Below are 15,413 nucleotides of genomic sequence, written 5' to 3' on the forward strand. Positions count from 1 at the left end.
ATGCACTAGCGTGATAGCATGATAATCAATAACTATCAATCAACTAAACATTGAATGGTCTTGATAATGAATCAATATGCCACTAGCACAATATTAATGAATATACATCACATATAGACGTATAGTTGTAATGTTCCACTTATATAGTTTGAATTAATGTAAATTAAAACAAGGTTTCGTCTTTAATGGATGTTTATCAAGTTTAATAATTGCATGTTCAAGCACCCATGTGGTGCAAAAGCAATGCATTTGTCTTATCGAGAAGGACAATTTATATTGTTCCAACTAATATGTGACTATATGACACCCTTCCTATTCAATAGCTGCTTTGAGGCCCTGAAAAGATAGAATTACTAGATATACTTAAACAACTAGGCTAACCTATAACAACTTAAGTGGTTCTTGAGTAGTTGTTGGATTCTCAAAGCTTTGAGGTCCCGAAAAGATAGAATTATTGGATATACTTAAACAACTAGGCTAACCTATAACAACCTAAGTGGTTCTCTGAGTAGTTGTTGGACTCTCAAAGCTTTGAGGCCCCGAAAAGATAGAATTATTGGATATACTTAAACAACTAGGCTAACCTATAACAACCTAAGTGGTTATTGAGTAGTTGCGTGTGCATAAACCCCTGTGTTACATTAACCAATCTACATGTGTTAAGATCATTGGCAATAAAAGACAAAAACGTGGAACTTAAAAATGTTAAGTTCTTTGACTGTGTGTTAACCTATGAATTTCTTCAAATGATATAATATATACCTTGTTTTCAGAATAAACTAGAACATTATTTAAAAGATGTTTATATAATATAAAGTCACACATATCATTGTGTGCATAAAACAATGTGCTAAAACTATAGCCTTACCTTATATTGACCAATCATAGTACCATGATCAACATAGAGGATCATTGCTGATTTTCATCATGGTTTCCACTCCCATTTCTTAAATTTACGAAGTTTTGTTCCCCATACTAATAATGTATAAATTTGTAGCTCGTAGGAAGCATTATCGTGCGTCACAAATGATTGAATCTATTATTTTATTGTTTTTCTATGTTCATAATTTGTTAGCTTTCTTGATAACTTTATGCAATATCTACCTTTCAAAAAGTGAGTTAGTTGATACAACCATAATTATCAATGAACATAATGTTTGTTTCTATAGAGTTTAGTGCAATGCATTCCAAAATTGTTTTAATATGTTGCACACATATGTATCTCAAAGTAACATGGGAATATTCCATATTTAACAATCTTGAAACAAGCCACCAAGATGCAATGACCCTTCAATTCAAAAAACGTTGATTTGAGTTTCCGAGAACAATAAAGTCTTACTATAAAGTAAACCATTACAATGCTAATAGAGCTACTTTATTTACGGTTAAAAAAACTTTAAATATTTTGACAAATCTATCGCAGAAAAGCTCTATGTGCTTTCTTTACATCATATCATTATAAAGTTGTTGCAAGGCTTTCAAGCATGTGGAATAGTAGGAGACGTTGAGAAAGTAGGAAGTTTGGAGGCAGAGATTGTATGGGATGGTCTTAAAAGTGATATTTGTATTCCGAATAGTGTGATAGGGATGTATGCTAGGTGTTGATATCTGTTAGATGCACAAGATGTATTTGATACTCTTGCAAACAGGTACAGGATATGTTGAGCATGGCCCAACAGAGATTTTTTGTGGTTTACTTGGTGAGGCACAAGAAATATTTTCAAAGCTTCGATTTAGAGATACATGGATGTGAAAAATATAGTGATTTTGGCCTTGGGAGGTTTTTTTGATTTCAAGAGATGGTTTTGAAGCACTGAAATGTTTTCAAAGTATGCAAAGTGAAGTGCTTTCTCTTGATGTGATATTATTTCATTTGCATTTTAAAGGCTCCCATATTCTCCAAAGCGCTTTTCTAGCAAAGATTACCCATCTTGGAAGTAGTTTCGTATAGATGTATGCAAAATGTGGTGACCTACTGAAAGTTGAACAAGTATTTATTGAACTACCCATGAAGACTATTGTTGCTTGGAATGCTCACATCACATTCAATGTGGCCAAGCTTATGATGATATAAAATGGATTAATTTAGTTCACCTTATGTGTCTCTCCTCAAGTAGGTTTTTGGACCATGTTCCAACTTGATTTGTAGTCTCTTGGAATGTATTATTCGCTGGGCTAGCCTAGAACTGGCTATATTGAATTTCACAATTGTGATAAGGTCTTTGTTTATTTCAAGTTCATGATCAGATTGTTAGAAGGGGATTTGTGAGAAGGATGTTATGTTGGGCAAGGCATTGGTAGATATGTATGTGAATTGTGGTATGCTTGAAAAAGCACAAAAAGTGCATGGTGAGCTTCTTGTTAGGACTCTATACTCTTCGAATCACTCATTACTAGGTATGCTCAACACAGAAAGGGTTACAAAGCAATGAATTGTTTCCAGAAGATGCAAAGTGAGGGTCTCTCACCAGATAGGATCACATATATTTGCATCCTGAAGGCTTTTGGAAACACTGGATTTAGCGTAAAAGGGGAAAAGATTCATGATGAGAGTATAAATGAAGGTCTCTTCATGGAGGAGGATATCGTGCTTAACAATGCTTTGGTGAATGCAAAAGAAGGATTGGAAAAATATCCTTTTGTTGGCACTGTAAATGTGGAGCAATAATTGAAGCCTGAGCTTTTTGATGATTTATTGTTGGTGGAGATATGGTACAATGGCTTGCCATATTATTGGGCTATATTGAGCATGATAAGAATGAGGATGCTATACAACTCTATCCTTGAATGCTTGTGCAAGGTCTCTTGCCTACTATGATGACATTTTCTAGTATGTTGAAAGCATGTGGCAACATGGGAGAATTGGTAGACATACTGAAATGAAATTAGATGTTGAGATGGATCTCAGTTAAAGGAAGGATACATGGCAAGCCATTGTCTTACACAAGACAAGCCACATAGTCGTTTCTTTTCTATCTATTTTGTAGTTTGTAGCTGATATACTTTTTTAAAACTAATGGAAGGAAATTTTGTTTTGAAAAAAGAGAGTTGTTGCAAGGCTACTCATAAGACTTGTGTGACACAGAAAGAAGATTGGTATTCTTGCCATTGCAAGTAAAAGGGAAAGCTCAAAGTCTACAACACATTACAAAAGACATTCTTTTTCCTTGCATAACACCTATAAACCTTGATAAATTAGGTTGGACTATGCCCATGGCTCACAATTCTAATCGAGAATCTCATAGACTACTAGAAAATTCCATGCACTTACCTCTTTGATGCTCATCATTCCATTATGTTTTTACATGAGAATGAGGTGTATGTAGATAGAGGCAATTGTGGCTAACATGAAGCCAAAATTCTAATGCAATTTAGCATTTAATTCCAAGGCATATTATGTAGTCTTATCATTTGAATGTGATTGATCACATATATCCTTGGATGTAAACTACTCCATGTAAATGTCATCCATATTCTCGTAGGGATCCTTGATTTGGATACATAAGGGATGAATCCTCAATGCTCCACATTCATTATAGTATGTATGGTTATAATGGTTAGCATGTAACCTAACTTCCCACAAACTTACCTCGATGAAGTACTATGTGATTCCTCTCATCATCCATGAACCACTATGTGATTGTAAGGATCTAAATTGATTATAGGAATCAAACAAGTAGCAAAACTTTCCAACTTAATTGACTAACCCGAATCTTGGGCCATTGACTCTCATGAGGTCTTTCACTATCTCATTCCATGGAATGAAAACACATTGGTTTACCTTGGGAAATTGGTCATCAATATAGGCAAAGAAACCTTTAGTGAATTCTCTGCTATGAGGTTAAGATTCAAGAACCCACTATATGACCAATGATATGGGTTTTTGAAGGACAAGGATAACATTTCTAAAAGGGAAAGACTAATTTGCCTTCCTTATGGATTGTTGCTTATGTCTTTTCATAAAGATTTGTCAAGTGTAGGATTTTGTTGAGAAAGCTAAGAATTCCACGGGTCGGCCCCCCAATGAAGACATTGACAACATTTTAGACTTGTAAGTGCCATTCCTGGTGCGTGGAGAACGCCACTATCTACGTTGATGGTTAGGAGGGATGGATGATGCATTTTGAATGGTCGATTGATTTTGTTCTTGACCTTGTTCCCAATGTAACAATTTATAATTTTCTTGGAGGGTGCTTACCCATGCTTTGATTGCTTCCATAATAGACTTGAAAATTTTGATTGATTATCTCGTCTTCAAAACTTTGGTTAGTTAAAGAGCAAAATTCCCTAAATGCTTTGATTGGACCTGTATTCCAATGTTTAGGGCTACCATGGAAGGTGATCGTGATTATGTGATATTCTTGGATTTTTCAAAATTGATGTGAATATATGTAATTGATGTTCAAAACAAGAGAAATATTCATACCTTGAAGGAAGTGGCATCCATTAATGAGCTCTCGTTTACACGCTTTGAATTTCAAAATTTGATCAAACATTTTTAGAACTTGAGTCCTCTTATGATATGAAACTTCTATTCATTGGCTTGCCCCACCTAACATTACTTACAAGTTTGTGATGGAAAATCGAGTTTTCCCACAAGGGTACCCTTATTCTTAAAATGCACTTTATCTTAAGCTTCTCTTTTACATCCTACATGGAATAGGACTTGCTCATGCTTTCGAACAATATTCAAAGCATAGGTGATATATAAACAAGAGGTTAGTAAGGGAGAAATTTATCCAGAATATGAAAGGTGTTTAGAATAAGGCAGCCTTAGAGATGTCCTTGTTGACCCACTATTTGAGAAATTACCTTTTCGATCCTACCTCCTTTTTCTTCATTTTTATGTGGTCAATTGATCTCTCCCTCTCACTTCTTGGGGTTTAAGGGCATTTGATGAAACAATGAAAACTCTACGGTATTTAGGAAAATAAAGAAAAACTCAAGCAAAATCCCCCCCCCAAATACCTGACACCAAGTTCGGTGCCTGATCTTCATCACTAGATGTCCATATGTAGTAACTTAACCATACATATCATGCTTGTAGTAACTTAACTCCACCAGATACCTGGCATCAGGTACTTGATCTTCATCACTAGATGTATACAAAATCACTTAACCATACAAATCATGCTGCTACACTCAATTCATACGGTACCCCTCCCTCGAGAACCTACCAAATATCTGACACCATGCATCTGAACTTCATCACTAGATGCACACAAATTGTCACTTATCCATGCATATCATGCTTGTAGACTCAATTCCAATAGCACCCTCATTTAAGGAGCCACTAAATACCTCATATCATCTAGCCGGTCTTAATCACTAGGAATACATACATAGTTTACTATGCATATCGGGTTTGTACATAATTCATTTCGCATCATCGATGCTGCATATTTTACATATTTGACCCTACCATTTCCTCATTTCTTCCACTTACAATTTGGTGACTTACGTTCATTTCTTCCTTCCTAAAGGAAACCAATGAGGACATTGATGCTTGTGCCTGTGATCAATCATATAGGCCTATTTTGGCCTCCAGTAGATGTTAATATCTCTCTTTCTCAAAAAGTCTTTACAGTTTCGTGGAATGGTGAGGTCTGTTTCCGTGGTAACAAGATCGGGATGAAAGTCTTAAAGAGCTATGATCCTCTCCAATTTGCCATACAATCTACGTAACTTTGCATGAAGAATAGCATCAACTTCAAAGTAAGTCTTATTATCCATATAGAAGTTACCTCCTCCATCCCCGATGAATATCGAAGAATCCCTTAAATCCTTTTCTTTAACCTTAGGATCATCTTCCAACTCAAGCAACATGCTACAAATGTTTGATAGAAGCACATAGAGAGCTGCATTTTCAGGCTGAAGCTCAAAAATATACTCGGCCGCATGTATTGCGAGAAGTAAATTGTTGTATACTCTACATCCACCGAGGATTGTCATCCATACAATGGAACTTGGTTGTAAAGGCATATTTTCAGTAAGCTCTGATGCCTCTGGTAGCAAACCCACACGACACAACATATCTATCATGCAAGCGTAGTGCTCATGTGTATAGTCAATACCATGAATTCTACTTATATTATCAAAATGATGCAACCCTTCTTCCACGAGTCCGGCATGATTGCATACTGATAAAATGGTTACATACGTAATGTGATTAGGGTTTTGCCCCTTCAATAGCATCTTATGTAGGTAGTCAAAGGTTTCCTGAACATGCCCACTTTGAGCATGTGCTGAAATAAAAGCATTCCAAGATATCACATCATGCTCTTTCATACCATCGAACACTTGCTTCGCCGCCTTGACATCACCACATTTACCATAGGCATCAATGAGCGTGTTTTCCAAATATTGATCGAATTCGAATTCATGCTTTTCAGAGAGGGCATGCATTTCTTTGGCTTGGCTCAAGTAGCCCAAACTTCCACAAGCCTTAAAAACATTCATAAACGTGATCTTATCTGGCTTGAGACACTCTTGTTGCATGTTTTGGAAGAGGTTTAAAGCCTCCTCTGCTTGCCCACATTGAATGTATCCTATCATTACAGCATTCCATGATACTATCTTTCGTTGAGGAAGACTGTCAAAAACCTCACGAGCATCCTCACAACTACCACATTTTGCATACATATCCACAAGAGCATTCCCCAACAATTCAGTCATCGGCAATCCATGCCTTTTTATGAGGGCATGAATCCCATTGGCCTCTTTCAAACTTCCCAAACCAGCACAAGCTTTAAGTAAGCTAAAAAATGTCAACTCATCGGGCTTGAGACATTGACTAGCCATTTGTTGGAAAAGTCTCAAAGCCTCCTCATTAAGCTGTAATGCAGTATAACCAGCTATCATTACATTCCATGTCACTAAATCACTTTTAGGCATTTGTTCGAACACTTGTTGGGCATCCTCTATGCTCCTACATCTTGAATACATGTCAATGAGAGAGTTACCAAGATACAAAAAAGATTCCAATTTACTCTCAATTATGTAGCTGTGTATTTGCCTACCATCATCGAGAAATTCTGGGCTTAGACATGCTTTTATCATTGTGATGAATGTCACCTCATTCAACTCAATGTTTACAGATAGCATTTCTACAAAAAGCTCAAAAACAAACTCTGTTTGGGCTTGATATAAGTATCCAAAAATCAACGCGTTCCACGACACTAGACTTTGATCAGTCAAACCATCAAAGACATGATGGCCACTGTCAACATCCCCACATTTTGCATACATATCAACAATGCTATTTCCAATAAAGCTGTCCGTTTCAAAATTGTTCATGACAATAAGATTATGCACGTGTTTACCTTCTTCTAGGTCTCCACAGTTTGCACATGCCTTTAAAATGCTTAAAAAGGTGACTTTGACAGGTTTAGTACCAAACTCTGACATTTGGCCAAATAGCTTGAATGCTAGATCGAGTTTATTGTGCTGAACATATCCAGCAATGATTGAATTCCAGGCCACCTCATTTTTTTCTTTTATTCTATCAAACATGTATTGTGCTTCATCAATGCCACCACATTTCGCATACATATCCACAAGAGTGCTTGCAATGAAAATGTCACTCTCTAATCGCCTTTTCCTGACATGGTTGTGAATCTTCTTTCCATGTCCAAGGTTTCCCAACTTTATGCATGCCTTAATGACACTCAAAAATGTTACCTTATCAGGACGGAAAGTTTCCCTTTCCATCCTCTCAAAAAGCGCAAAGGCTTCCTCTGGAGGTCCAAATTGAGCATAGCCAGCAATCAACACATTCCATGAAATTACATCTCTTTCTGGCATCTCATCAAACACTCGGCGAGCATTCTTGATACTGCCACATTTTGCAAACATATCAACAAGCGCATTTCTAAGGATTAAATTTGCCTTCATGCCACTATTCAAGAAGCTTTCATGGATTTGCTTACCCTTTTCAAGGTTACCAAGGACAGAACATGCTTTAAGAGCACCAACATATGTTATCAATGTCCGATTCACATGTTTGGATTCCATTTCCCAAAAAAGTTTAAGAGAATCCTCAGCACAACCTAATTGTGCACAGCCGATGATCATTGCATTAAAACAAACATCAGTTTGAATAGGAATTGTAATGAAAACCTTCCATGCATCCTTCATACTCCCACATTTAGCGTACATGTCGACAAGAGTACTAGCTAGAAACACATCAGCCTCAAGCTTTCTCTCGATAATATAGTCATGAATTTCCTTCCCATGCATGTACATGTGTAAGCCAGCACATGCCTTAAGTACATTGGCAAGGGTGATCCTATCAGGTTTAGAAGCTTGCTCCATCATGACAGGAAAAAGGTTCAACACATTCTCGAAGTACCCATTTTGGGCATAACCTGAGATCATCGCATTCCAAGACACCGAATCTCTTCTCGGCATCTCTTCAAACTCTCTCCTTGCACATTCTAATACACCACATTTTGCATACATGTCGACTAAACTACTCCTTATAAGTATGTTATAACTGATTTCACTCTCGATTATCATTACATGCAATCTTTGACCACAATCTAAGTTCTTAAGCTTAGCACATGCTTTGATGACACTTAGAAAGGTAACTGAATCCGGCTTGACATTCTCTTCTTCCATTTTTGAAAATAGTTTAAATGCATTCTCCTGTGGTCCATGTGTTGCATATCCAGCAATTAATGTAGTCCAAGTGAAGACATCTTTCTCCTGAATAACACTGAACAAATTTTGAGCGTCAGCAATGCTACCGCATTTACAATACATATTGATGAGGGAATTGTGCAAAACTAGTGATAATTTGATGACATTTTCAAGTATATAAGAATGCACAAGCTTTCCTATATTCAAGTCTCTTAATGTTGTATATCCCTCTAAGATGCAAGCATAATCCTCCATTTTAACATGAAGAAGACCATCTTTATTCGTGACACAGAGGAGAGATAGTGCTTTATTAAGTCGACTGTCTTTTGTCATACATCGTTTCTCTGTGTCAGAAGGATTTTCACAACATTTAATCATTCCTAACAATTTGGGTGTTTGATCAATGTGGATAATTCCATGATTTAATACCTCTTTCTTTGCTTTCATGAAATTATTCTTCTTGCCCTACTCTTAGAGTATTCATATGCATCATGTGTTTTCTTCACATTCAAGACAAACCTACATATTGATGCCCTTTTCTAGTTTATTGACATATATGACAGCATTTTCTAATGCATCTTTTTCTGTACATCGTTGTGTCTTGCATTGAATTACTTCCTCTGTGATTAGTTCAGTAGGGTATATGTGTGAAATGAGTAGCAAGAATTGAGTGAATTTCTGATCGCCCAAGAGCTGAATATGGTCCATTTCCTGATGTTTAGGAGCCTTCCCTGCGCAAACCGGAAACTCAGAGAAGCTGAATTTAAAGGTTCCATTGAGTCATTATGGTAGCCTTCTTCCACATATATATGCATGGCTACCTCATTGAGAAGAAAACTTCGACATTTCAAAATATGTAGAAACAGAGATCCAAAATAGCCATAAAAAGTCTAATGAATCCCCTTACATCTCTCATATTTCCTCCTCAATCGCTTCTATTTTAACCGAAAAGTTTCCGATCCAAAAGGCTGTTGATGACTCCTGCATGATTGCATCCATGGTAGTCGCCAATAGTTCGGTTTGGACTCAAACCAGTCCAAACCGATACGAGAATATCGAAGCTCAAACCGAACTTAAACCTGAAAATCGTCTAAGCTCAAACCGTGATCAAACTGTTGAAGTTGAGATCATTTAAGCCGAAACAGTTTGAGAAATCCTCAAACCTAAGTCGTTCAAAACCAAACCATTCAAATGATAAATTGTTGGGCAAATAAATCGCATAAAATTAAAAACAAAAGAGAGGTATGGTATAGGTACCATAAGAGATGAATTTCATAGGATCTCAACAGAGGTGTCAAAGTTTTAAGTTTTTAATCTCTATACTAATTTGTAATGACGAATGAACGTATGAGCCATTTTAGCTTAGTTGTGGTTTCAAACTTAGTAACCCATATGTTAGTGTGAAACAAGTGCCGACAACCCTCTCATGCATGGTCACCTAAGAAAGTGGAGAATCTAATACATTAGATGAGTTAAGTCTTGGGTTAATCTAGATTCTATATGTATGTTTCTTTTGGCTCAAATGATTTGTACATGTATCTAGTCACTTAGGACATAAGCTATAATTCTTGCTTTATTAGTTCACCATTATAATTTGCCTTGGGTGCTCCATTGATTAATGCAATCTTTGGTTTCTTGTTGATCCATTAGCGAGTTTTTCTAGCAATCCCAGCCACATTAGTTCACACTTGAGCCCTAACATCAATTACAATGCATGATCCATTATCAGTTGTATGCCTTGTTGCATTAAGTTGCTTGAGTTTTCCAACGCAATCTGAACCATATTAGTTCACACTTGAGCCCTAACATCAATTATTGTGCATAATCCATTATCATTTGTATGCCTTGTTGCATTAAGTTGCTTGAGTTTTCCAAAGCAATTAGAACCATATTAGTTCACACTTGAGCCCTAACATCCATTCTCATGCATGATGACATTCTCATCAAAGTCTCTACAACCCATCCCTTACTTTCCCCTCTCCCCAAATTGGCCCTTAACCTCGATCAATTAGACTCCCACTCATCCCACCTAGAGCTACATCACACAATGAAACTTCTTTGTATTTATCAATGAATAAACCAAAGAGTATAGGTGAAAATGGATGTTCTTGCTTAACCCCCATGTTTCTTTTTTTTTTCAAGAAATATACACCTTAGTATATTACTTGAGAAATGTACATATAGAAACAGAAGGAGACATTTCATCTCACCTCTATTGTAATACAAAAGCTACTACCAACATCTGATGAAACAGATGATATCATATAAGGAACAAATGGAGCACAATCTACAAGCTATGCAATAAAAAAGGAGGTATGGCATAATTCCACTTCATACCAGAAGTCATATCTGAAAATATGTGAAGCCCTCGCCACCGTTTCTTAAAGTCCACTTGACGTTGCCTTTGAGCATCGGATGAACCTTGCAAATCATCATATTGTCCACATATGGTCTGGACAAATAACCACCAGAATTCAATAAGCATATTACCGAGATGTATGTGAGCATTATTAAAAACAACCTCACATCTCATTTCCCATATTGTCCACAGAGCTAGTGACGTAATAGTACGCCAAATAACCAGATTTTCAGTTCTAAACTATGGAATCAAAGATGGAAATGAAGTGAGATAGATGTACCCATTGGAAAAGTGAAAAACATGAGAAGCATGCATACTTTCGTACTTCATAACATCTCCATGAAGGACACCCCATAATACTGCACCCCACGAGAAAGTAGAACGAGCATAATTGTGTCTCAGTAATAAAAACAACTTACTCCAGAATTGCTTGATTTTGGGACAAACCAAAACAAATGCAAAATAGATTCCGTAGATGCACCACAATGCATTCCACAAGCATATTGCTGATTTTGCCTCAACCAATCACCAACAGGAAGAGCATAATACATCAACAACCAACGAAAACAAATCACTTTTTTCGGCAACTGCATACTCCACAAACATTTCCAAAATTTTGAAAGTTGTAATTCATTCACATTATTTGCAGTCCAATGCTTCATGGCAGCTGGACATTTATACTTTGATTGCAATAATAAATTTCTACCTAGCTTAACTGAATACTGAAAAAACTCCAAGTGTTTACCATTTCCACTAGCATTCGGTTTTTTCCATTGATAATCAACTGGATCCCAATCCAAATTATAAAGCGGCTTTTTTTGAAAAACCCACAACAAACAACACCGTAAGCATTCTTGAAAGGGTGGATCCAAGAACCATTTTTTTCCAGATCTTGCAACTACTCGAATCGTTGAAACATTGGCGGATATCCACACATCTGATTTAGAAAATACATGCCACAACCTACCATCATCATCCACATTAAAGTATATTACATCACCTGTAATGTTAATTACTTTAGCTCCTAAAATCACTTTTAAAGGAGAGAAATAACCAAACCAAATCTGATTGCTAGAGGGGGACCATGAAGCCATAAATTGTCCCAATGCCACTTGCACATTATCGCACATAATAGCACTTCCTCGAACTGAAGGCCTCGACAAAGGTTGTAACTGTTGATTCATAACATAACATCCCCATGATTGAACATTACCTGCTATTGATGCATCCATAGAAGCCCAATTCAACCGAGGACGGCTACCAAGCAGAAAACCCCTTGAATCTGAAAAGAGAAAGTTCCAGGTCAAGGGTTGTCTCAACAAGTCATCCGTTGTTGAAGGCACCTTCGAACTAGAAATTTTTTAACAGCTGACCAACTTGTGAGAATTCCATTAAAAAACCTATCTTCTAATAAGGTTGTTTTAAATAAATGAAAATTCTGAATAAAGCCCCATCTTAATGATGGTTGCCACTTTCCTCCTATTGTCGGGCACATAGTAGACAACCTATGCATCATCAATCGACTCCAAACACCTTGCATTGGCAACATAGCTCTACACACAAATTTAGAAAGCAAAGCCTTACACTGTGCTTTTGGATCTACCAGCCCCAACCCACCATTTTGTCGTGGAGCAATCAATACTGCCCAAGCTACTTTAGGCCTTTTACCTTGACCTGTTTTTCCTCCCCAAATGTAGTTACGAATGAGGCGTTGCACCAATAAAATACAGGATCTAGCAAACAATGTAGTTGAAGCAACATACCAAATAGTAGTTAACAACACTTGGTTAGCTACAAGTATACAACCTGCAAGTGACAAGTTAACCGAATCCCAAAGCAATAAATTTCTCCTTAATTTCACAAGTAGAGGAGAAACTAACATATCTGCAGTAACATGAAGTCCCACTTGACAACCTAAGTAACGAGTAGTGGTTCCATTAGGAACCCACTTGAATTCCTGCGAAGGCATCCAATTAGGTAAGGAATTTTGTGACACCCAAAAGCCAAGAGATTTATGCCAATTTATCTTTGCTCTAGAGGCCAAACAGAATTCCTCCACTACTTCTTGCAATTTACTTAAATTTTCATCATTACCTTGAACATAAATTGTAGTATCATCTGCAAATTCCGCATCCAACATTTGATGTTGCGTGGCAGGCAAAGGCAAACCCTTCAGAGAAACTTGAGAGGAGTTTAAATACATTGAGAATGTTTCCATTACTAGCAAAAATAGGAATGGGGCCAATGGACAACCTTGACGTACAGAACGCGAAATAGAAAATTTTCTAGTTTGCCCACCAACGACCAAGACTGAACTAAAGGCCTCACGATACAAGGAAGCTACAACCCTAATTCATTGCGTAGGAAAACCTAATCTCAAAAACGAACCTTCCATGAAGTCCCCCAATCAACTATGTCATATGCCTTCTGAAAATCTAGTAGAAGTACCACATGATCTTGTTTATTTTTCATTGCCATCCCTGTCAATTCCCAAAACAGAAAAATATTGTAAAAAATACTACGTTCTTGCATAAATCTCGTTTGTGACTCATGCACAATCTCTAGAAGAAAAGGTTGTAATCTCAAAGCCAATAACTTAGCATAGATTTTGTAAATTGTATTCAATAAAGTAATGGGTCGCCAACCCTTCACCTCATCCGTAACAACATCACCTTTCAGAATGAGGCATATTAATCCCTCTTTCCACTTTTGTGGCATAATACCTGAATTGAACATTTCTTGAAATGCTGCCAGTAGATCATCGGCAATCAAATCCCAATATGTAATGAAAAAATCTCTTCCCATTCCATCTACTCCCGGGGACCCATCTGGCCCAACACTTTTAATAGCTTGTAATATTTCAAAGGATGAAAATGGACGAAGAAGCTGAAGAGATATCCGAGATGTTACCTTAACCGCAGTAGCGGCCCATACTTTTTGGCGCATTTGTAGAGTTTCAACACTTGGAGTATTTGCTGATAACAACGACTCATAATAAGTGGCTACAATGTTCCTCATTTCATCTCTATCCATTGTAACTGTGCCATCAGATCTTTTCAGCTGTACAATCTGAATTTTATTTCTTTTAAGCATAACATGTTGGAATTTTTTTTTTGACATGGTGTCACCTTTTGCACACCATCTTGCTGCAGATGCTTGAAGAAAGATTGAGCACGTTTTTGCTGCAAAGAAGAAATAAGCATCATAACATTCTGTAATTCACAATGAATATATTGAGAATGAGGTTGTTTTTCTTGCAAAATTTGAAGAGAAGCCAAACCTCTCTTAGCATTCAACAATGTTCTAGTGTAACTACTTTGTTTTAGCTTAACTTGTTGTATAACGAAGTTGGAAACTACGAGAAGAGCATTCTGTAATTTTTTGACAATTAGAATCCCCTACAACCATTCTCCAAAGTGACAAAACTGTATTCTGCAAATTCATATCATCAACAATAAACCTTGGCACATACAATCGAGCAATAGAAGTATGGCTGTTCATAGAGAATTTGAGCATAATCGGGGCATGATCTGAGAACGAAGTGCTTGATATAATACCCACATAACCCCCATGTTTCTTAAAAAGTATTCTGAGAAACCATTCTCAGTTTTTAGTTGGCATCTAATTTGCTCATATAATTGTGCAATAACAACTCAATACTTTAATGGTATGCCAATTTCCACCACTCCATTCCAAAGCTCACGCCATGACACTATATCAAATACTTTTTTAAAATCAACAAAGCAACAATAGAGCATTGTTTCGTGTAGTCAACTTTCTTCCATAATTACTCTTAATGTAACTAGATGATTGTTAAGGGCATAAACATAATTTATCCTCATGTGTAGAATACTACCGTACAAACTACCATGGGATAAATTATGTTCATGCCAGTAACAATGATCTATCATGTAGTGTTTTGGTCTAAAACTTGGTTGCCCAAGTGCTTGTTTTTTTTTCTTTCAACCCATGCTAACTTGTGTTCCATGATAATGCTATACAATTTAGCAATAGTTGAGCTTACCATGATTGTACGATAATTTGATAATTGATTCTTATCTCTTGCTTTAAAATTTGGCTTAATCCAATTCATGAGCCAATCATTTAGCAAACCTTCTTTAATAACTTGATCTATGATAGTCATATCCAATGACTAGCACTTGGCATTGTCCATTTTAAGATATCACTTGTAATGAGAGTTACATTAACTGGTTTCTCATTAGCCATCATCTTTGTTCCCTTATTAACATCTTCAAGATCAATGCATGTACAAGATGTTTTGATGTTCTAAACCATAGTAACCACTCCCTCATGAATATATAGGCTTTGTACATATTCTAACATCTCTTAATTCACCTTTGATATATTCCTTCTTACCATTGAAGTGTCTCCATTCTAGGTTTGGTCTGAGCTT

General features: G+C 36.7%; 2 protein-coding genes across 2 annotated transcripts; both read right to left on the reverse strand.

Moving 5' to 3' along the window:
* Positions 1-4,963: 4,963 nt before the first annotated feature.
* Positions 4,964-9,620, reverse strand: LOC147855051 (pentatricopeptide repeat-containing protein At4g39530-like). Its single transcript, XM_087331628.1, has one exon. It carries the CDS (start codon positions 9,085-9,087, stop codon positions 5,641-5,643), a length of 3,447 nt encoding a protein of 1,148 aa, XP_087187754.1. The 5' UTR covers positions 9,088-9,620; the 3' UTR covers positions 4,964-5,640.
* A 1,236-nt stretch (positions 9,621-10,856) lies between these two features.
* On the reverse strand, positions 10,857-15,143 carry LOC147855052 (uncharacterized). The gene is made up of 7 exons (XM_087331006.1): positions 15,024-15,143; positions 14,128-14,181; positions 13,723-14,068; positions 13,388-13,479; positions 12,880-13,169; positions 12,584-12,732; positions 10,857-12,281 (listed from the first exon to the last, which is right to left on the reverse strand). Exons 1-7 carry the CDS (start codon positions 15,141-15,143, stop codon positions 11,398-11,400), a joined length of 1,935 nt encoding a protein of 644 aa, XP_087187132.1. The 3' UTR covers positions 10,857-11,397.
* Positions 15,144-15,413: the final 270 nt, after the last annotated feature.

The sequence above is a fragment of the Azolla caroliniana genome, unplaced genomic scaffold (genome assembly GCF_043228905.1).
Source record: "Azolla caroliniana isolate FFs.n. ecotype wild unplaced genomic scaffold, voAzoCaro1.0.p SCAF_15, whole genome shotgun sequence".
Taxonomy (NCBI): domain Eukaryota; kingdom Viridiplantae; phylum Streptophyta; class Polypodiopsida; order Salviniales; family Salviniaceae; genus Azolla; species Azolla caroliniana.